The sequence below is a fragment of the Loxodonta africana genome, chromosome 18, assembly GCF_030014295.1.
Source record: "Loxodonta africana isolate mLoxAfr1 chromosome 18, mLoxAfr1.hap2, whole genome shotgun sequence".
Lineage (NCBI taxonomy): Eukaryota > Metazoa > Chordata > Mammalia > Proboscidea > Elephantidae > Loxodonta > Loxodonta africana.
Genome location: NC_087359.1, coordinates 12,123,200 through 12,145,368, shown reverse-complemented (window position 1 = coordinate 12,145,368; position 22,169 = coordinate 12,123,200). Strand labels below are relative to the sequence as shown.

Here is a 22,169-nt window from a genome sequence, read left to right as displayed (position 1 = left end):
TAGGGGGCCACAGGCTTTACAGTGGGACAACCTGGCCAAGGGGTTCACCAAGGACTCCGGTCACCGGTCTCTCTGTGCCTCAGATTCCTCTCTGGGAAAGGAGGAGTGACCCCAGGACCCCCTGCATCAGAGGGTCTGGTGGGAATCCCCAAGGGTCCCCCACAGGCCCCATCCCCAGCCCCATTGGGGTTCACTCTCACCTCTGCCAGGTGGGCACGGGGGACCTGTCATTATTGATGCTGGGTTGATGCTGGTTCTGTCCTTCCTGTCCCCCACCAGGGTCCAGACTTCTGGGCTTTGGGGTCTTCCCATAAAAGGGTGCATGGCTCCCCCCCAGGAGCTAAGGAACCTCAGGGTTTGGGGGAGCACAAGGCTGGGGTGGTTTATTAGGAACCTGTCTCCTGCTCTAGAATTTTCTGACTTGATCAAAAAGGAGAAAATTCCCAAGAAGTAGCAGTGCCTGCCCTGGCCCGGCCAAGGCCCGGGGTCACTGTTGTGTCATGTGTACCGAGTGGACACCCAGGGGCGAGCCTGAGGAGGAGGCCGGGGGTCAGGGGCAGCTTGTCTGGGAAAGTGAAAGAAAAATTGCATTAAATGCTGCTGCACACTGTGTGTCTGTGGGTGCGGGCAGAGCTGGGCCGGGGTGTGTGGGGATGGCTGGGGGTAGGCAGAAAATGGGAGGGTGGGTGGTGGGTACGGCACAGCCCCTAGCCCCCACCCCATGCCCTCACGCTCACCTGTGTAGCTAGCACCCCCGTAAGCCTTGGTCTCCCCATTGTGTGGGACACCTGTGCAGAGGGCTGTCCCCACAGCCAGCCCCTGGTCCCCCCTGACCTCTCAGCACCCTGCTCTCAGGCGTGAAGACCCCCACAGGGCCCCTCCCCAGTCACTGAGCAGTGTCCCAGCTGCCCGGGACCCACACATGGGCCGGACAGTCCAGAGTCCGTGCTGTGTTGAATTCCTGCCTCCCTGAACGCTCCCCTCAGCCTCCTGGGATGGTCCCCTTCTTCCCCCGACCTTCAGTCCCCACCTGGTGGTCCCCATGCACCTGTGCACTGGGGGCTCCCTCTAGACCTGCGACCTTCACCCTGCCCACCTGCCATCTCCCAACTTCACCTACCCTCCTCCCTTCCCCCCAAGACTCAGCTGTGACAGCTTCTTACTTCAGGCTGCTCAGACCAAAATCCATGGCAGCAGAGCCGTTAACTGTTCCACAGGAGCCGCGCACTCCCTCCACCTGGGGCCACCCTCCCAGCTCCACAGTCCACCTGTGGCCCCAGGCTACCTCTCGCCACAGAAGTAGCCCAGAAGAGGGCCACTCAGGCCATGGTTTGTAGTGAGTGGGGTTCCTCCTCCAGCCGCTCACCAGCACCCCAGGGCTCAGGCCTCAGGGACGGAAGGGCCGCAGAGTGGACAGAGCCCCCAAGCCCCTATCACTCCATAAGGTGCCTGCCAGTCAGGATCCACTGACGGACTATTACACCCCAAATTCCCCCCACCCCCATAAGTAAAGATGGCTGCAGCCTGGACCCCCTGCTGGGCTATTACAAGTGAGAGAGGAGCTCCCCTGGGGCCATCCGCTCTTATCTGCAGGGGCAGTTTTAATCCATACATCCCACACTCTTTCACAGCCTCCTGGCTCTGCCTTCAAAGTGTGCCCCGAGCGCCCAGCCCTCCACCTTCCCCCACCATTCCGGCCACATCACCTCTCCCATGGGTGACAGCCAGAGCCTTGCAATTGGTCTCTCTGCCTCAACCCGTGACAGAGCAGCCAGGGGCTCCTTCTGAAGTGTTGTTATGAGGTGCCTCAAGCCAATCGGACTCATAGCGACCCTGTGTACAACAGAATGAAACACTGCCTGGTCCTTCACCACCCTCACAATCATTGCTTTGTTCGAGCTCATTGTTGTAGCCATCTTGTTGCAATCCATCTCACTGAGGGTCTTCCTCTTCTTCACTGACCCTCTACCAAGCATGGAGCCCTGGTGGCGCAGTGGCTTAAGAGCTCGGCTGCTAACCAAAATGTCTGCAGTTTATATTCACCAGCCGCTCCTTGGAAACCCTATGGGGCAGTTCTATTCTGTCCTATAGGGTTGCTATGAGTCGGAATCAGCTCGACAGCAATGGGCTTGTTTTTGGTTTTTTGTCTACCAAGCATGATATCCTTCTCCAGGGACTGGTTCCTCCTGATAATATGTCCAAAGTACTTAAGACAAAGTCTTGCCATCCTTGCTTCTAAGGAGCATTCTGGCTGTACTTGAAAACAGATTTGTTTGTTCTTCTGGCAGTCCAAGGTATATTCAATATTCTTCGCCAACACCACAATTCAAAGGCATCAATTCTTCTTCAGTCTTCCTTATTCATTGTACAGCTTTCACATACTTATGAGGCGATTGAAAATACTATGGCTTGGGTCAGGCGCACCTTAGTCCTCAAAGTGGACAAGTGGTATCACTTTTTAACACTTTAAAGAGGTATTTTGCAGCAGATTTGCCCAATGTAATACATCCTTTGATTTCTTGACTGCTGCTTCTGTGGGCATTGATTGTAGATCCAATTTGATGTTGCTTAGTGGTCCAATTGTGAGGATTTTTGTTTTATGTTGAGGTATAATCCACACTGAAGGCTGTGGTCTTTGATCTTCAGTAAGTACTTGGAGTCCTCTTCACTTTCAGCAAGCAAGGTCGTGTCATCTGCATATCACAGGTTGTTAATGAGTCTTCCTCCAATCCTGATGCCCCGTTCTCCTTCACAGGGTCCCACTTCTCTGATTATTTGCTCAGCATACAGATTAAATAAGTATGGTGAAAGGATACAACCCTGACGCACACCTTTCCTGATTTTAAACTACGCAGTATCCCCTTGTTCTGTTCAAATGACTGGCTCCTGGCCTATATACAGGTTCCTCATGAGTACAACTAAGTTTTCTGGAATTCCCGTTCTTTGTAATGTTATCCATAATTTGTTATGATCCAGTTGTAAGCCTTTGCCAAGTCAATGAAACACAAGTAAACATCTTTCTGGTATTCTCTGCTTTCACCCAAGATCTACCTGACATCAGCAATGCTATATCCATTGTTCCACACCCTCCTCTGAATCCAGCTTGAATTTCTGGCAGTTTCCTGTCAGTATACTGCTGCAACTATTTTTTAATTATCTTCAGCAAAATTTTACTAAAGTGTGATATTAATGATATTGTTTGATAATTTCTACATTCTGTTGGATCACCTTTCTTTGGAATGGGCACGAATATGCATCTCTTCCAGCCTGTTGGCCAGGTAGCTATCTTTCAAATTTCTTGACACAGATGAGTGAGCACTTCCAGTGCTGCATCATTTCATTGAAACATTTTCATTGGTATTCTGTAAATTCCTGGAGCCTTTTTTTTTTTTTTTTGCCAATGCCTTGAAGCTTGGACCTCTTCCTTCAGTACCATTTAATGGTTCCATGTTACCTCCTGAAATGGTTGAACATTCACCAATTTTTTCTGGGACAGTGACTTTTATGTATTCCTTCCATCTTCGTTTGATGCTTCCTGTGTTATTCAAATATTTTGCCCATAATATCCTGCAATATTGAAGGAGTCCTTCTAACCTAGAGTTGGAATTGTTGCTCTGCTCAGAACCCTCTGGAGGCTCCCCTCACCCTAACCTCTCTGACCTTGGACCCCACTCTGCTCCAGCCACTCTGTCCTCCTCACTGCTCCTCAGCCAGACACATACCTGCCTCAGGGCCTTTGCACAGCTGTCCCCTCAGAGATCGTGTAACGTGCTTCTCATCTCTGGAAGCGTTTTCTTCTAATGTCCTGTCTCATCGAGGTCACTGTTTACCTGCTTGGTTCTAACTATGCCCAGTCCTCCCTGACCTGGGCTGTTTTCCCGTAGCACTGACCGTCATCTCACACACTGACAGTCACTTATTTGTTAGCTTTATTTGGTGAGAAAGCAAACCAGCAGGACATGAGGCTCTGAGATCCCAGAGAAGGGAGCCTGAGAGGTGAGCCTGACACTGGCGTTGGTTCCTGTCAGGCATCTAACTGTTGGTAGCAGTAGCTGAGAGCCTGGGCAGTTGGGGAGGGTGTCTGGCCTCTCGTGTGCTTAGGACCTGTCAAGGAGGAGGGCTTTGGCTTCAGCTCCTAAGGGGCCACCTGCTCAGAGGACAGACGGGGCATAAATGGGTCCTCATAGAGACCGAAGCCCAGCTTCACCATCGGCCAGTCCCAGGAAATCTGCCCAATCTCTACCCTAATGGCCTCCCATGAGCAAAAGTAAACTCTCTAGAAGAGGGTCAGCAAACTACACCCTTAGGGCCAGATTCTGCCCAGTGCAGGCCAAACCTAGCCTTGCCCATTCGTTTGCATATTGTCTGTGGCTTCTTTCAAGTTAGACCACAAAAAAAAAAAAAAAAGTTGCCTTCGAGTTGATCGAGACTCATAGCAACGCTATAGGGCAGAGCAGTACTGCCCCATGGGGTTTCCAAGCTATAATCTTTATGGAAGCAGACTGCTACATATTTCTCCCACACAGCAGATGGTGGGTTTGAACCACCAACCCTTCAGTTAGCCGCCAAGCACTTAACCACTGTGCTACCAGGGCTCCTTGCTTTTGAGCTACAACCCTTAACTATAAGGCAATAGAAAGGTTGAGAGTAAAGAGAAGGACAAAGATACAGCTGCAAACACTAAGTAGAAACTGGTATATGAAACTACTACCAGACAAAGGAGATTTCAAGGCAAGAATCACTGAGAGAGATCAAGAGGGACATTCTAATGATAAAAGGGTCAACTCACCAGGAAAACACAATGATTTAAAATGTGTATGCACTTAACAGCCTCAAAATGTACAAAGCAAAAATGAGCAAGCAAAAATAAGAAAAAGACAATGCACGATCACGGCAGGAGGTTTTAACATTCCCCTGTAAGTAATTTATGGAACAAGCACAAAGGAAATCAGTAAGGATACAGAAGACTCAAAAAACACAATGAACTAACTAATAAACAAATAGAACTCTTTATCTTACTACTGCAGAATACGTTATTTTTAAATACACAGATGAAGCACTTATCAAAGTTGACCAAATACTGGGTCATGAAGCAATTCTCAAATCAAAGGATTGAAATAATGTAGGTAGAATATATTTTCTAGTTGAGTTAAATTAAAAATCAAAAACAAAAAGATAAAAGCAATACAGTTCAAAACAACCCATGGATCATAGAAATCACCATGCAAATTAGGAAATATTTCAAACCAAAGAATAATGAAAATACAATATACCAAAACTTGTGGGGGTACAGCTCAAGTTGTGCTCTGAGGGAAATTCATAGCCTTAAATGCAAATACTTGAAAGGGAAAAGTGCTGATGATGTAAGTATACTTTTCAAGAAGCTATAAAAAGTTTAAAAAATTAAACCTAAACAAAGGAGAGGGGAAGAACCCCTGGAGTGTTAAGTTCATTGTTGATTATTGGTCTCCCCCGCTAGAACAATGGAAAGGTATTTGGTCTGTTTGTTCACGGTTATATCACAAATTATATGCCTGGCACAGAACAGTTAAATAACTTGTTTGACGCTGTCACCTGGCTCAAAGAAAAGGAATGTGGATCAGAAGTGCATTCTATTTGGGAGAGGACAAAGCTCATCAAAATGGGCTGGACCATGGAGAGAGGTGGAGCAGGGGGGTTGCATTAACCCCAGGTAAAGTGAAGATCATTCAAAAGCACCTGTGACAGTGTATCAACAGGGAACTGCCAGAAATTTAGGCCGGATTCAGAAGAGGATGTGAAACCAGGGATATCATTGCTGATGTCAGATGGATCCTGGCTGAAAGCAGAGAATACCAGAAGGATGTTTACCTGTTTTTTACTGACTATACAAAGGCATTCAACTGTGTGAATCATAACAAATTATGGGTAACGTTGCAAAGAATGGGAATTCCATAACACTTAATTGTGCTCATGAGGAACCTATACATAGATCAAGAGGCAGTTAGTTGTTTGGACAGAACAAGGGGATACGGAGTGTTTTAAAGTCAGGAAAGGTATCCATCAGGGTTGTATCCTTTCACCATACCTATTCAACCTGTATGCTGAGCAAATAATCCACGAAGCTGGACTACATGAAGAGCGTGACGTCACGATTGGAGGAAGACTCAATAACAACCTTCGATATGCACATGACACAACCTTCCTTGCTGAAACTGAAGAGGACTTGAAGCACTTACTAATGAAGATCAAAGACCACAGCCTTCAGTATGGATTACATCTCAACATAAAGAAAACAAAAATCCTCACAACTGGACCAATAAGCAACATCATGATAAACGGAGAAAAGACTGAAGTTGTCAAGGATTTCATTTTATTTGGATCCACAAACACCCTTGGAAGCAGCAGTCAAGAAATCAAAAGATGCATTGCACTGGGCAAATCTGCTACAAAGGACCTCTTCAGAGTGTTGAAAAGCAAAGATGTTACGTTGAAGACTAAGGTGCGCCTGACCCAAGCCATGGTATTTTCAGTCACATCATATGCATGCGAAAGCTGTACAGTGAATAAGGAGGACCCAAGAAGAATTGATGCCTTTGAATTGTGGTGCTGGAGAATGTTGAATATACCGCGGACTGCCAAAGAACGAACAAACCTGTCTTGGAAGAAGCACAACCAGAATACTCCTTAGAAGCAAGGACGGCGAGACTGCGTCTTACATACTTTGGACATGTTGTCAGAAGGGATCAGTCCCTGGAGAAGGACATCATGCTTGGTAAAGTACACGGTCAGCAGAAAAGAGGAAGACCCTTAACGAGATGGATGACACAGTGGCTGCAACAACAGCCTCCAGCATAACGATTGTGAGCATGATGCAGGACCGGGCAGTGTTTCGTTCTGTGGTACATAGGGTCGCTCTAAGTCAGAACCAACTTGATGGCACCTAACAACAACAAAATGCCTTTTGGTCAGTAGTTTAAATTCACCATTCGCTCCTTGGAATCCCTATGGGGCGGTTCTACTCTGTACTATAGGGTCACTATGAGTTGGAATTTTTGGTAGAGTACATTTACGACCCTGTCGCAGCCTGGCTAGGTCTGACCCCTCCCCTAGGAACCGTGTCCTGCCTGGGGGCCGAGACTTGCCCCCACCCATCACCTGCCACCCACCAGCCTGGACAAGGAAGAAACCCACCCACTGCCATTGATTCTGACTCATAGCGATCCTACAGGACAGAGTAGAACTGCCCCCATAGGATTTCGAAGGCTCTAAATCTTTATGGAAGCAGACTGCCACATCTTTCTCCCACAGAGCAGCTGGTGGGTTCGAGCTGCTGACCTGTTGGTTAGCAGCCATGAGCTTTAACCACTGTGCCATGAGGGCTTCTTGGATGAGGAAGGGGCTTTGAGAGTCACTGAGCTGCTGGCAGCTGGGTTCCTCGATGGTGGAGACTCAGGGCATCTCCCTCCATGGGTCACAGACTCCTCCATGCCCCGAGGAGCACACCAGTCCTCCAGCCTCCTTATCCTTTGGGTTTCTAACCACCTGCAGCAGATGGCGCTGGAAGGCTGAGGGGGCAACAGGAGTGGCTTGGGCCCTTCCTTGGGATGCTGGGCCTAACAGCTGACCCTTAAAACACGTTGTCACACCCCCTAAACCCCAGGAAATGGGAGTGGCATCTCGATCCCCCCTTCTTTGTTGCACACCTGTACAGGTGAAGCGGCAGCCCGGCAGGGCAGTCAGGCACACCCTCTGGGTGCCCCACCAGCCCACTGGCCACTTCAGCCTTTCTGGGCCATGTGCCTCCCAGCTAGGGCGGGCAACCGCAGCAAAGGACACGTAAGCTGCCACCACCGCTGCATCGGCACCGGCCTCGGCCGCAGGCATGTTCGGGACAGAGACCCGAGAAGTGATGGGAGGCCTGAGCCCTTGACGTCAAGGCCAGTGGTCTTTATTATGATCCGTGGTAACTAAAACTGGAGTAGATACAGAAATGGAAGCCCAACCAGGTGATGAAGGGGAAGGTGTTGGGAGGGGGTGGGACAGAGTGACTGGGCACAGGAGGCGCTCAGTGTCTGTGAACGGACAAGTGCATACGTGTGTGGATGAATGAAGGGGGCGCCTGTCAATCAGGGCTCAGGAACCCCTCCCTTCCTACAGAGCCACCCCAGAGCTTGGCTGTTTTCCTGGCTGTAAAGAAGCCTCCCCTACCTGTCCCTCTCTGAAAAAGCCCCTGAAAGTCTGTCTGCTCCTCCTTCACACCTGACTTGTGAAAAATACCTCAGCTTAGTGATCCACAGCCGCTTTCTCCTAGCAGCTCCTAACAGCTTCAGATGAAAATATATTCTTGTTCAGCATCAAAATTTGTGCCAGGACAGGAAAGCCCAGTGTCTTCCAGATTTGGTTCCCTGTCCCTCCTGGGTGCCACAGCTTAAAGGATGCGAGCAGCCAGCTCCCTCCCCGGCCTCAGCTGCAAGGCCCTGCTGACCCAGACCTGCCACCCTGTCTACTCTGAGCCCCTCCGGTTTGAGGCCTCAAAAAAAAAAAATAATTAATTAATTATTATTTTTTTTGTCTCTGGGGCGGGTGCAGCCGAGGCAGGTGAGAGCAGGGAATCGAATGTGGTCAAGGAGCCCTCCCAGTGCCCCGAGCAAGGCAGGGCCCCTTCTCACCTCAGCCCAGGACTGCTAGCTATTAGGGAGAATCTGCCTTCTCCCCATCCATCATTGACAGGTGGGGAGCTGACGTGGAGGGAGGGCGCTGGGCAGGGGACCAAACACTCTGCCATACCCTGGATGGTGCTCCTGCCAGGAGGCCTGGGCCAGGAGGGAGCCTCAAGCAGGTTCAGAAAGAACCCAGCCAGCACAGGTCTGCTCACAGGATCCCAGGCCCCAGGCCGCACCCAGGGAGGCTCCTGCCTGGTCGGAGGAGACTGAGGCTCCTAGGGGCCTGAGCCCAGTTTCTGCATGACTCCAAGACCCCTGCTGCCTCATCCGGGGACTCTGCTCTCATGGACATGCCTTCTCATTTCTGTCCAGGGCCTCGACTCTTGTGGAGATGCTGTAGTGCTGACCCAGGAGGGCCACCTCCTTTCAGGCCCCAGGAGATTGTCTGATGCCCTCCCCTCTCCTGGTTTCCCTCAGAGGCCCCAGAAAAACAGGGGTCTGACCCCAAGGAGAGCCCTGCAGCTGCTGAGCAGACGGTGAGCAGAGGGGCTGGGCGTCTGAGAGGGAGGGGAGACCCCAGGGGACGCCAGCTGCTGCCCTTCAGAGCGCTGCGCTGCCCTGCCTGGAACCTCCGTGGATGGGCTGGCGCTCTGGGTAGGCCCTCTCCCCATGGGCAGGCCATCCAGTCCCCCTTTCCTGGGCTCCCTCCTGTGGCGACTCTGGACCCTGGACTCTGCAGCACCCCTCTTGCTGGGGGCCCTCAAGAGGGGACAGGGTCTCCTCGGAGGGCTGTCTGCTTACCCTGGCCAGGGGACTGTGGGCACCTGGATGGAGGGGAGCCCCTGAGCTCTGGGTTGTGGGGAGAAAAGGAGTGGGGGAAGGAATTGAGAAGAAGGCCAGGAACAAAGTCCCATCTCTCTGCTCAGAGCCTGGGGGTGAGGGGAGACAGGACGACAGGATAGGGGATGGAGGCTTGGGGTGGGGCCGGTAGGGGAGGGTGAGGAGAGGGAGGAAGGACAGCCTAGCTGTTCACATTCAGATCTTCTCTCCCGCCCCACCAGGAGTGCCAAGCACAAGGTCTGCAACAGCTACAAAACGACCTTTTACTGTTAAAATACAGCCCGGCAACCCCCCCACCCCCAGCCCAGGGTGAGTCAGAGGGGTGGGGCTTCACACAGGTAGGTGTCCATCTTCACAGAGGCTCCCACGTGAGTCCCTCAGCTCACTTGGCAGTCAGGGCCGGCTGCCTGCACTGCTTCAACAGCTCTTCCAGGTGGTCGGCCCGCTTCACCGCAGCCTGTGACACACACCACATGCACCCTCAGGCCAGGCTCCCCTCATTCCAGCACCAACCCCAGGGCGGCCGCAGCCCCAGCCCCAGGACCCACCTCGTGCTGCTTCCGGAGAGCGCTCACTGTCTCCTCCTTCCTGGCCAGGGCTGACTTTACCCTGTGGGCGAGTGGGCAGTAGGCTTCTGTGTAGTGCTGCCCTTTGCCCCCGTCCCCCCACCACCCTGCAGGCCACCTTCGACCTTCGGGTACAGCAGGGGCAGCTATGAGGCAGGGTCCTCCCAGGGGTGCAGCCCCACCTGGCCCAGGGCAGCTGGCCTCCTGAGGGACGGTGACAGGGCTGTGACCTCATAAGCGCTCCAGGCCACTGCCACAGAGCCAGCCTCGAGTCAGAACCCAGAGTCAGAGCACCCAGTGCAACCCACAGTGTTTCGTGTGAGCCTAGGGGGCAGGCCCTGCCCTGACCCTCAGAGCCGCCCGGGACCAGAGCCCAGGAGCACTGGGACAGCACGTGGGGGTGCCTGCTCACGGCCAGTCTCCCTCCAGACACACCCTGCTCCCATCCCAGGCCCTGGGGCCCCGAGGACCCCCAGCAGCTCTGGCTCTGAGAACAGGCAGAGCATTTTCCTGGCTGCTGGGGGGGAGGGCCCTCCTGATCACATGACCACCCCAGTTCCCGCCATCGCCCATGTCCTCTGCTCATCTTTGTCACCTGAGGCTCCCTGCCCCTTCCACCATTGTCCTGTCACCTCCCCAGCCCCTAGCAACCCCCTGCTCACCTGTGGTGCACTTCCCCCTCCCCTGTGGTGTGCCTCCCTCACCTGCAGCATGCCCCCCTGCAGTGCACATCCCCCTCCCCTGCAGTGTCCCCCCCCTCCCCGGCAGTGCACCCGCTCCCCTGTGGTACACCCCTCCCCCTCCCCTGCAGTGCCCCACCCTCACCTGCGGTGCACCTCCTCCAGCTCCTCCTGCTTCTCCCGTGTGAGCCGCTCCAGCTCAGCCCTGAGCCGCTGGTTCTCCTCCTCGGTGGCTGCCTGCCGGACCACCTGGGCCGGGCTGCTCTGCTCACCTGTCAGCTGCTCATTCACCTGGGCAGGGGAGGGGAGCCGTGAGGGGAGCAGTGGAGGTGTGGACGCCATGGGGCATGAACAGGGGCTGGGTGATGGGAGGCTGGGGGCGCTGTGAGTGCTGGTGGTGGTTGGGCTGTGGGGCCGCCCGGGCCATCTGCTTACCGCCCTGGCATCCTCCAGTGCCCGCTCCTTCTGCCGCAGCAGCCCCTGTAGCCGCACGGCCTCCCCCTCGGCCTCCCCGAGGCGGTCCTTCAGCTCCAAGCACCGCTCCTGGAGCCTCCGCTCTGACCGCTCCAACTCTGATAGCTCTGCTTCATACTTGTCCCGGAGGCGCTTGACTCTGCGGGGGCGGGAGGCAGGGTCAGCCCTGGGGGTGAGCGGGTGGCCCTGACCTGGAGGCCACGTGCCCCCCACACCCTCATCCTCCCCTGTCCCGATCCTGACTCACCGGCTCTCGGCGGCCCGCTCACTCTCCTCACGGGCCTGGGTCATGTCAGCCTCGAGCCGCTGAATGACCAACTCGATCTCCTTATCCCTGCCTTTCCGGATCTCCTCCTTCAGTTCTCGCTCCCGGGTCAGCAGCCACGCCTCCTGGTGGTGCGCACGGGAGGGGAGTGGGCAAAGCCGTCCACCCCCAAATCGGCATCCGCAGGGCACACTGCTGGGCCCAGTGGAAGAAGGGGAGATTCTCTCTGATCACAGAATCGGCCCCAGCTCCCACCCTGTTCACTGCATTTCCAAGATCCTTAATCCTTCAGAAGCCCACATAAAAAAAACACACTGGAGACAGCGTGCACACGTTTGCTTAGAGAACAGCACCAGGCCCCAAGAAACCCAGAGTGGAACGGAAACACACACATAGAGGCCATACTGCAGGACCTGTGTACCGCCCCCAGCCCCCACCTCCTTCCTGGCATAGCTGGTCCCCAGCCCCTGGCCTCCCAGCCCCCACCTCCTTCTTTGTGTAGCTGGCCTCCCACATCTGCCGCTCTGCCTCCAGCTGATCCTTCAGGGTCTGCAGCTCCACCTGGGGAGCAGGTGATAGCCTGTGAGTTCAAGCCCCACCAGCCAACCCTCACAGCCTGCTGCCTGTGCAGGTTGAGGGTCTGCCGAGGGGCAGGGGCCTAGCAGGCGAAGGCGGAGCCCAGGGCAGACCCCGTACGTGTCCCCCTGCATAGTGCTCCAGGCTGTGACACCCTGGAGGCGATGGCAGCCTGGTGGTGTGCCCCGATATGCTGCCCGCCCCCCACCACAGTGCCTGGCAGAGGAAGTGTGGGGGACCTGGTGCCGGTGCTCCTGCTCCTTGGCTGCCTTGTCAAACTCGGCCCGCAAGGCCTGGCCCGCTGCGGCGCTGCTCTCTTCCAGCTGCTGCCTCAGCGCCTCCAGCTCGGCGCGCTGCCTGCGGGCCAGGGAGGTCAGTGTGGCAGGCCGCGGGCAGGCTCGCCTCGCCACCCCACCCCACCCCACACACTGGGTACCTGGCTGCCTGCTGGCCCAGCCGCTCCCTCTCCTCAGCCACCTCGCCATACAGCCTGCGCCGCTGCTGCTCCAGTACCCGCTGCTCCTGCTCCAGGTGCTGCTCAAACCTGCAGGGATGGCACTGGGACACTCATGGGGTGGGGACAGAGGTGAGGTGCCATTCCGGCCACTAAGAGAACCCACCACACACTCTTCTGCCCCACCTAGGCCTGACTTCACCTGGGCACTGACAACCGTGGCCCTGACAACCATGAAGTCTGACCAGAGCTACCACGCCTGCCACAGAAACCAGTGGGTACACAGCCTGCCCAGCATTGGTGCCGCGGAGCTGCAGGCACAGTGTGATCCAGATGCCGGAGTTACTGAAGAGGGCAGGGCCTCAGAGCCCCCAGCTGGCTGGGGCTGGATCACTGATCTACCTCCAGCGTTCTGCCCCCTCCCTAGAAGGCTTTACCCCAACACTTGACTCTCCACCAGGATGCTCCAGGTCTCCAGAAAATGCAGGCCCTTACCCGGAGGCTCCAGGCCTCCAGAAAACACAGGCCCTCACTCAGAGGCTCTAGGCCTCTAGAGAACGCAGGCCCTCACCCGGAGGCTCCAGACCTCTAGAAAATGCAGGCCCTTACCCAGAGGTTCCAGGCCTCTAGAAAACGTAGGTCCTCACCCAGAGGTTCCTGGCAAACTCCAGCCCTACGGCCACCCCTCCCACCGGCCGAGCAGGATGGACGCACCGCTGTTGGGCCAGCTGGCACTCCCGCTGCCCCAGCGCCTCCTTCTCACGCTCCAGGCGCTCCCGCAGCTCCTCAGCCTGGCGTTCGCAGCGCTGAGCGGCCCTCGCATCCACCTGCAGCAGCTCCGCCTCATGCAGGCTCTTCAGCTTCTTGACCTCCTGCTTGTGCTGAGCAATCAGCTTCTGGATCTCAGGCTCCAGGCCTGGGTGGCGGAGGGGGGCTCCATGCTACAGAGGCTCAGCCTGGACCCTCGTCCTTACCTCCTGCTGTACCTCACCCCCTGCCCTTGCCCCGTGCTGCAGGGGCCTGGCCTGGACCCCCATCCTCGCCCCATGCTGCCCTGCACCTGGCCCCCCGGACCCCTCTCCCTCACCCCATGCTATACCTGGCCTCCCTGCCCTTATCCCGTCCCCTGCCCTGGCCCCATATTGCAGAGGGCCTGGCCCTGGACCCCCTGCTCTTGCCCTGCAGTGCTGTCCCACCAGCGCACAAGGCCCCAACCTCCTCCATGAGCTCCAGCCCCGAGTACAGCCAAGTGGATGAGTGTGCAGGTAGACAGGACATGGCAGACTCTGTGGCCCAGCCATGGCCCCCTGACCCTGGAGGAGTGAACCCCATGAGCCACCGTTGGGGGTTGGGGGATCCCAGGCTTCTTCCCCTGGGGCAGGCAGGCCGTGGTGCCCCCAGCCCCATCCTGTGCCTTGTTCTAACGTGAGACGGCAGTGACACTATCCGCTTGGAGGCCACTGGTGTCCCCTGAGCTCCCCTTGGGCTTGCTGCCCTGCAACCTCACGAGCTTGAGGTTGGCCCTGCAATGCCCAGGCCCCAGCCCACAGCCCCCTAGCCCCCACTGGCTTGTCCTGTGGGGCCAAGGCACCCAGCAGTCCCCGCCCTCCCAGCCTGTTTCTCCATGAGCTGGACCCACACCTGCTGGATGCTCGTCTGCTGCCAGACACGCCGGGAGAACTGACCTGCTTCCGCCCCTGCCTGGCCCCACCGGCCACCCCCAGCAAGTGGCTCTTCCCACGTGATGAATGAACCCTGCTCTGACTGATTAGGGGCTGGGACAGGCTGGACCACGGTAGCCAAGAGGGTCTGACTCCTTCACGGGGTGGGGGTTGGTGGTTGGTGGGTGTCTTCCTATACCACAAGTGTGACCAACAGCATGTCCTCTCTCTCCTGAGTTCGCCGGACCCATGGCCTCTGCCTTCCGCAGGCGAGGCCCATATCCTCTCCCTCCCGCACCGGGCCCACCAGTGCTGGGCCTGCCCCTACCCTTGACCGTGATCTCCTTAATCTTCTTGGTTTTCTCGTTGATCCACTTCTCACGGCGGACTTTCTCGGTGGCGCTCATCAGCTCTTTGAGCTTCTTGAGCTCCTGGGAGGGAGAAGACAGGAGAGTGGAAGGAATGACTTGGGAAGCCAGGAGAAAAGGTGAAACCACAGCCTCCACTCCCTCACCTTGGGGAGACTGGACTTCCGGGGCCACCTAGCAAAGTTGCAAGAGCATTCGGGCCCCCTGACGTGCACTTGGCACGTGGCCCATCCCCGCAGGAAACCCGTGAGTCCTGGGGTCAGCAGAGGGCCAGGCCCCCACACTGGGTGGCAGGACCGGGGCGGGGAGGGCTGTGCCTTTGGGAACAGCAGTCCTCAACCCTGACCCTCCACTACAGGCACTGGGGACTTTGAAAAGGCAGAGCCAGCCCACTCCCAGGGTCCTGGTCCTGGGGTCTAGGTGGGGCTCGGGCCAGTGCAGCCAGGCATGGGGAAGTGGGCCACAGGGAGTCTCCCTGGCAGAGCAGGAGTTGGCTGGGTCCCTGACCGACCAAAGCCGGGAGGGAGGAGACGTGAGAGTGGGGGTGGACGCGAGGGTGAAGTAGGCGGGGGAAAACACAGCAAGGGGGATGCGGGGTGGGACGGGGAGGATGCCGAGTGGCAAGATGTGGGGCAGGAGCGTGGACTCCAGGCCAGGTGAGGAGGCGCTGGTGGCTCACCAGCTCATGCTGCGTCTGCATCTGGGCTGCCCTCTCTTTCCACCTGTGGTCCCCCTGCCGCAGCTTGGCCACCACAGCCTCACACTTCTCCCCCAGTGCCTTCTTGTCCTCGATCAGCTGTGAGCAGGAGGTGGGGGAGGGGGTGAAGCTGCTAAGATGAGGCCCCTCCCCGAAGAGACCCCCACTGCCAGGGGACCCTGGCTTCCAGCTTGCTGAGAGACCAGCACCCCACAGAAGACCTAGCCCTGACTCTGGGCCCTCGATGGTCTGTGGACAGACCGTGGGCTGTGGGGTGGGGGACAGGTGGGCAGGTGTGGGTGGGCGGTACAGGTATGCAAGTACAGGTGAGCAAGGGCAGGTGGGCAGGTGTGCAAGTAGTTGGGGGCACAGACAGACCTGCACCCTTCTTTAGGCCCTCAGCCCCCCAGAGGAGGGGGCCCTGAGAGTGCCTGGCCCAGGGGACATCAGAGAGCCCTGGTAGGGGTGGCGGCCACAGCTGACTCAACCTAGCGGGCCTAGGCAGGTTCTAGGTTGGGGCTCACCTGGTCGAGGTGAAACAAGTTCAGGTTTACCTGGTAGTGGGCACTCACCGGGTTAAGGGGGGCCAGGTACAGGACTCACCTGGTCGATGAAGGCCAGGTGCCGCCGGATGGTGGCTTCATAGTGCTCCTGCTGCTGCCGCAGCTGCCTGCTCAACTCCTTCTCTGCCTCTTTGACCTGCCGTGCCGTGAGGGCCCGCTGCTGTGCCTGTTGTGGGGGGACGTGCTGGGGTCTGCAGGGGCCAGCAGGGAAGGCCCCTCATCGTGGCCCAACCCCAGGGCTGGGTGACCCCCTGGGTGCTCCTGAGAGGGAAAAGGTGTAGCTCTGAGCCACGGTGGCCTGCGTCCTTCATCAAGAACCAGGTGGCGGTCGGCCTCGGGAGCAGGCTGGGGGTGGCAGCGTCTAAGGGTAGTGGACAGAGCCCCTGGGGGCACAGACCCCCTTCCCCACAGGGCTCATGTCCTCTTCCCATCACGGCTGCCTCCCCCACCCAGGGCATGGCTGTCCCCCATGCCCCAGTACCACCACAGGGTCAAGGGAAAACGCTCTCAGCCATCCCTCCACTGGGCAAAGGACTGCAGACCCTGCCCTGAGTTGCCCACACCACACGCCATGCCAGCAGCGCCCACACTACCAGCGCCCGCTGCAGGAGTGCCATGGCCTGCCGCTTCTCCTCCACCTCCAGCCGCAGCCGCATCACTCCCGTGGTCCCCGTGGACCCGCGCTCCAGGCTGGCCAGCTCTGCCTGAAGCACCAGCCCCTATGGAGGGCCACGCATCAGGCAGGACCACCACCACCAGGCCCCCCTGTGACAGCCAGGAGTGCCCGGGGCTCAAGGTCCCCCTGCTCACCCCTCACAGGTGCCCCCAATGCTCCCTCCCCAGCCGCCCCTCCCAGGGAAGCTGTGAACCCAGTCTAGGGGGACACCCCGGGGAAGGCTGGGGCAAGGCACCGGGTGATACGGCCCCAAGTGACAAGGCGGTGGTGACAAGGCCACCTGGGGGGGTCATTCTTGTTCAGTGAGGGGGAATGGGCGTGGTCACCAGCCAGGTCATGCTGGCCTCTGACTTCTGGACACTGGACTCACTGCCCACACAGTGGCTTCTTGGCTGCCCTGCTCCACCCAGCACGGGGTCTCTGGGACATGAGAACTGACAGGACGCGTGAGGGGACCTGCCCAGCACACCTCCCACTGGGGGCCCATGGCTGGCCACTCCCGCGCCGACGGCTCCATTTCGTCCAGGAAGCTCAGGATGCTGTGCAGCTTGGCCTCCGAGAGCAACGTCCCATTGTCAGGGGGGCCAGCAGGCGCGCTGAGCCGCCCCAGCTTCTCCAGGTTGTCTGCAGTCAGGGAGCTGGCGGCGTCCTCCTGCGGGTGACCAGCCTTCAGGGTGCCACGCAGGTGGGGAGGGCAGCAGGGACCCAGGCCGTCCCTCCAGGAGCTCCTCGGGGTTCCCAGGGGCTGGGGGGATGGCGCAGCCTGGCTCTGGAGGGGCCTCCCCAGTGCCCAGAGCCTAGTTGCATTGCCCACAGGTACCCCTGGCTGAGAGGAGTCACCCCATCCTGGTGGCCAGTCCCTCCTTGGGGTCATTTTGAATGTCCTAACCAGAAGGGACCTTGGACAGGAAAAGAGCTGGGTAGAAAAGGGACCAGCAGAAAAGGCAGATGTCCTGGTCATCAGGCCCCTGACCCCATGAAGGACCCACTAAAGCAGTACAGCACCCCTGCTCCCCGAGCACCCCACAGAGCTCACCTCATCGATCCAGGCATACTTCTCCTTGTGGTAGGCCTGGGGCTGGGGCAGTGGCTCAGGCTCTGCCTCCAGCAGCTGCAGGGTGTCCAGCAGCTCGCTGAGGGTCACCCTAGGCTTGGTGGGGCCCGCCACCTCCAGATGCTCACTGGCCACGTCCTGGGCGTGGGTGTCCTGCAGAAGGTGGGGAGAGGCCGGCAGGCTGTCAGTGGGCAAGTGGCCCTGCGTACGATGCCGAGCAGAGCCGGGAGGGGCCCGGGGCCTTGCTCTAGACACATACGTCTGCACCCTGTGGCCACGTGAACTGCGCCTCAAAGGACAGGACCTTCCCTCCCTGGGAGCACATCTAAGACCCTCCAGGAAAGACATGGGCCTGGGCCACCACCTGACCCGGAGCTCCCAGCTCCTCCTCCACAGACGAGGCTGCTAGTACCCCAGGCTTGGGCCGTGGGAGGCCCAGAGGGATCTCAAAGTGACCTGTGGAGTCCGCTCAGCAACACTGCAGCCCAGAACAGATCAGCTGGGCAGCTCAGCTGCTCAGTCTGAGTGACCCACTGCCAGAAGTGAGTATTGGTGGATTCTAGGCCACCCTGAAACTGGAGTCAGGCTGGGAGGAGGGGCTGCTGCAAGACCTGCGGGGTGACTTCTGGAGAGGAGCGGGGTTCTGGAGACGGGTTGGAAGCTGGCTGGCCAGGCTGCTCGGGGCCTGCAGTGTGGGAGCTGGGCCCTGCAAAAAAGAACACAGCGTCACACCTTGAGGGCCACCTGGAGGACACGGCGCCCCCCACTGGAGGGTGACGTGTGGGCCCTGGGGAAGAGCCAGGCACAGCAGGAGGTGTCTCCCAGGTATGAGGTCGGGGCACTGGCTCTGAGCGTCCCCGCTGACTAGCACCTGAGGGTCACATCCAGCTCCAGAGCAAGTGGGCATGTGAGGAGGAGGAGGGCGCTGGGGGATATGCTCAACAGCAGGGGCCCTCCCTCTGTGGGGGAGACGCAGTGCAAGGCGCAGGGCAGGTCAGCTCGGGCCACAGCCCTCCTGGAGGTGGGTGGGGACAGGGGAGGGCAGGGTGCAGGCTGGCTGGTGGTGTACCCATGGTGAGCACAGGGAGCGGGGTGGCAGAGGGTGGGAGAAAGCCTGCATGGCGTGGCGTGGGCTATGCTCACCCACATTGTTGGCCTTGGCCTCGTGAAAGGCTGTGGACGCTGGTGTCAGGGGGAGCTCCTGGGCAGGCCTGGGCTTCCCCATCCCTCGGGGCTCCTGCAGTGGCCCGGCCTCAGCCTCAGCAGACTTCTGGGCATGGCTCTGCTGCAGTTCCTGGAAGGAGGGTTCTCTGAGCAGCTGCCCAGTGTGGAAGAGGGCCGCCAGGGGAGGAGTAGGCAGGGGTGTCCCTGGGGACCCGCAGGCCCCCAGCACCTGGATGGCCACCCGCCTGGCTTGGCGCGCCTTCTCCTCTCGGGCTCTCCTCCTGGCGGCCACCTTCTGCTGGTGCAGCTCCAGGATGTTCCCCTCTGCCTGCCGCTGTCGCTGCTGCAGAAGAAGCAAAGCTGCAGCAGGTCCGCTGGGCCCAGACCTGGGTCTTCAGACAACGCCCGAGGCCCCCAGAGTCTGTGGAGTCCACTGGGAAGGTGACCACCACTGGGGCCCCAAACATGCCCCAGTGAGGCCCACATGAGGACAACCTCCAAGTCTTCTCCTGGGACCCACTGAGGACCACCGCCCGGCCGAGTAGACTCTGGGCCCACAGATGAGTGTCCACATTCTGGGACACAACGGCTTCTATCAGTTGTCCTGGTCTCTGCCCGCACATGGCCCAGCCTGGGCTTCTGAGGCCCCACCCCCAGGCTGAGCCTGGGCTGGGCCCCCACGCTGACCTCTCGCTTGGATGCCAGCAGATGCTCCAGGCTGGCCGCTCCAGCTCGGCGCCGCTGCACCTGCTGGCGGTACCAGGACTGGATGGTGATGGCGGCCTGGTTCACCTGGTGAATGAACCTGTGGGAGAGCGGGCTCAGCGGCGGGCAGCGCTCTCTTCCACAGCCCCACAGCCCAGCCCCACAGAGGGGAGCTGCTGCTGCACACACCACTGGCCCAGCAGAACCAGCGCCACCAGGAGTCCCCAGGAGGAAGGAAAGTGCCATCCTCACAGGGTGCTCATGCGGCTTTACTCAGAACCGACCAGGCTGGACATGCCTAGATGTCCACCAGCTGGGAATGAGCGGGCAGCCCACCCAGTGGATGCCACTCATGGACAGAAAGGGGCCAGCTGGGCGCTTTTCTGGTCAGGAGTCCTTGGTAGTGCACATGGTGAATGCACTCAGCTGCTAACCAAAAGGTTGGAGGTTTGAGTGCACCAAGAGGTGCCTGTGAAGAAAGGGCTGGCACTCTACTTCCAAAAACTCAGCCACTGAAAACCCTGTGGAGCACAGTGCTACTCTGATACACGTGGGGTGTTCGTAAGTCAGAATCAACTCGCCAGCAACTCGTTTTATTCATCGTTGGGGTCTTTGGCCCCTCCTCCTGCCCTTGCCCCCCCCAGCCCTGTCCCCATGCTCTGAACTCCAGCCCTCCGTGTCCCCTGCCCAGAGCCCAGTCACCTCTCAGCCTCCTCCTCCGTCACCTCCTTCCTCCTGTACAGCCCCCCGGCGCCCCTGGCATTGTTCCCAGCCACGTGGCTGCTGCTAGAGATGCTCTCCTGGGGCTTCCTGAAGCTGCTGCCCTCGGCACCCTCAGTGGTGGCTGCCTTGATGATGTTGCTGACAGACACACAGACACGGGGTCACACTTACGGACCTGTCTCACCACCCCACAGAATGATCAGGCTCATCTGAGCTGCTCTAAGCCAGGGAAGCACCCAGGCAGACAGCACCCGGAGGGCACTCAGCGTGCCCTGTGAGGGCCACTGTGATCTGTGGGTTGCAGGGCCACTGACACCCAAACAGGTCCCATCTGTGGGCACCCTGAGTGAGGGAGCTCTTCAAATTTGAAAAAACAAAGAGTTTCTCAGAGTCACAGGATTCCAGAGTGGGACCATGACTCGGGGGTCCCGTGGGCATCCTTGGCTCTCGGTGGGACATACTCGACGGTCCTCTAACAGGCTTACCGTGCTGTGGCCCACAGCCCCTCCCAGCTCGAGACTCAGCCAGCAGCCTGGGCGCTGGCGCCATGACCCCAATCTCAGCTCTGCACTGGAGTAGGGCTGCCCCTGGGGCACAGGACAGAGGGGAGGGGTGCCACATGCGGGTGAGCCCCACCCCCAGCCTGGTCTATTTCCTCTCCCTCAGGAAGCCACCACTCCAGGACAGGAGGGATAGTACTGTGGGCAGGAGTCCTGAACACCAGGCCTGCGTCCTGGTGTCTACAGGCGTGTGCACACAGGCACCGGGCCCTGGTCCGGGTGTCTACAGGAGTGTGCACACATGCGCTGGGCTCAGGTCGGAGCCAGGCCATGGACGGGCCCCCTGGACGCAGGCAGCATGCCTTACTTGAGGGAGGGGGGCGTCTGGTTGGAGCTCTTGGGCGGGGGCGCCTTTTCCATGGGCGGGCAGTGGTTGTGCACCATGGTGGTGACACAGTTGCCCACAGCTCCCTTGTTGCTCCTGCCAAGAGACAAGCAGCAGCTCAGCTTTGAGGGGTGGGCACTGGAGCCCATGTCACGTCGGGCAGGCGCCAGGTGGTTGTGGACGAAGAAGTAGCCTACAGTGGCTGCTCCTGGGAGCAGGACTGGGCTGGGGAGGGAAGGGGCAGCAGGTTTGCTCCTTTGGTTATCAGCTTGTGGTGCTGTTGACTTGTTAGCTGTGTGCAGGTGTTGCTCTGATAAAAACACAAATTTTAATTTTAATTCTCGCACTAAAAGCAGGAATCCTTGGTGCTCGCAGGTGCAGACTCCCTCTCCCTCAGAGACTGTGGCTTTGAGAGGCAGCTTCCCCTGTGGGAAAGTTCTTTCTTCAAGATGCAAAGCATAAGGTCGCACCTTCTCGCCCTGTCCCCAGCTTCCTGGAGCAGGAGGACAAGCTGTGCTCATGGCTCAGGGCACTTGTGCTAGGTCTGCTTTCACCTTGGCCCCCGCAGGCCCCTCTAACCACGCTGACACAAGCTCAGCCATGGGCCCGTCAGGTGGGCCACGGGCCACGCCCTCCCCTGCCGGACGAGCTTTGGCCCTTGTGTCCTGGGTGAGCGGCCTCAGGGCTCTGCCCCACACAGCCCTGACGAGAAGCCTACCCACTGCACCTCCTGGCAGAGCCTGAGAAGCAGCTTGGGACCCCAAGTGCCACCTCCCCTCCAGAGACACCAGAGTCTGGGTCTGGAAGCTCCAGAAACTCCCATGAGCCTCCAAAGTGACCTGTGTCACCTCACAAGCTCCCCCGCCCCACACCTGAAACTTCAAGACCAAAGATGAGAGACTCAGGCCTCTGGAGGGAAAGGCTGGGGATGATGAGAGGAGGCCTGGGGGTCATCATCTGAGCCCCCCAGGCCAGAGGTCAGTTCCAGGAAGAGTCCACCCATCCTCAAACAGCGGCTCAGTCTCTGTGCAAGACACCTTGTCATGGATTGAATTGTGTCCCCCCAAAATGTCTGTCAACTTGGCTAAGCTGTGATTCCCAGTATTGTGTGGTTGTCTACCATTTTGTGATCTGATGTGATTTTCCTACGTGTTGTAAATCCTACCTCTATGA

The 22,169-nt window shown here is 58.2% G+C and overlaps 1 protein-coding gene across 4 annotated transcripts in view; it reads right to left on the bottom strand.

Moving 5' to 3' along the window:
• Nucleotides 1–5,345: 5,345 nt before the first annotated feature.
• The window catches only part of CEP131 (centrosomal protein 131), a 32,723-nt gene continuing 15,899 nt past the window's right edge, over nt 5,346–22,169 (bottom strand). Inside the window, exons 5-26 of one of the 4 annotated variants that reach the window (XR_010318264.1) lie at nt 20,979–21,092; nt 20,091–20,249; nt 19,371–19,488; nt 18,913–19,026; nt 18,663–18,813; nt 18,131–18,225; nt 17,502–17,672; nt 16,935–17,117; nt 16,383–16,508; nt 15,830–15,955; nt 15,209–15,325; nt 14,490–14,592; nt 13,215–13,416; nt 12,483–12,590; nt 12,286–12,403; nt 11,957–12,031; nt 11,453–11,595; nt 11,167–11,344; nt 10,877–11,022; nt 10,034–10,094; nt 7,686–9,942; nt 5,347–7,547 (exon numbers count right to left, since the gene is read on the bottom strand). Coding sequence is in view for 3 of the 4 variants with exons in the window: in XM_064270572.1 (XP_064126642.1) it covers nt 9,868–9,942; nt 10,034–10,094; nt 10,877–11,022; nt 11,167–11,344; nt 11,453–11,595; nt 11,957–12,031; nt 12,286–12,403; nt 12,483–12,590; nt 13,215–13,416; nt 14,490–14,592; nt 15,209–15,325; nt 15,830–15,955; nt 16,383–16,508; nt 16,935–17,117; nt 17,502–17,672; nt 18,131–18,225; nt 18,663–18,813; nt 18,913–19,026; nt 19,371–19,488; nt 20,091–20,249; nt 20,979–21,092 (2,683 nt within the window). In the remaining variant the exon portion in view is untranslated. Of the gene's footprint in view, nt 9,943–10,033; nt 10,095–10,876; nt 11,023–11,166; nt 11,345–11,452; nt 11,596–11,956; nt 12,032–12,285; nt 12,404–12,482; nt 12,591–13,214; nt 13,417–14,489; nt 14,593–15,208; nt 15,326–15,829; nt 15,956–16,382; nt 16,509–16,934; nt 17,118–17,501; nt 17,673–18,130; nt 18,226–18,662; nt 18,814–18,912; nt 19,027–19,370; nt 19,489–20,090; nt 20,250–20,978; nt 21,093–22,169 lie in introns of all 4 variants that reach the window. The other 3 variants (XM_064270572.1, XM_064270571.1, XM_064270573.1) reach the window with 3 other exon arrangements.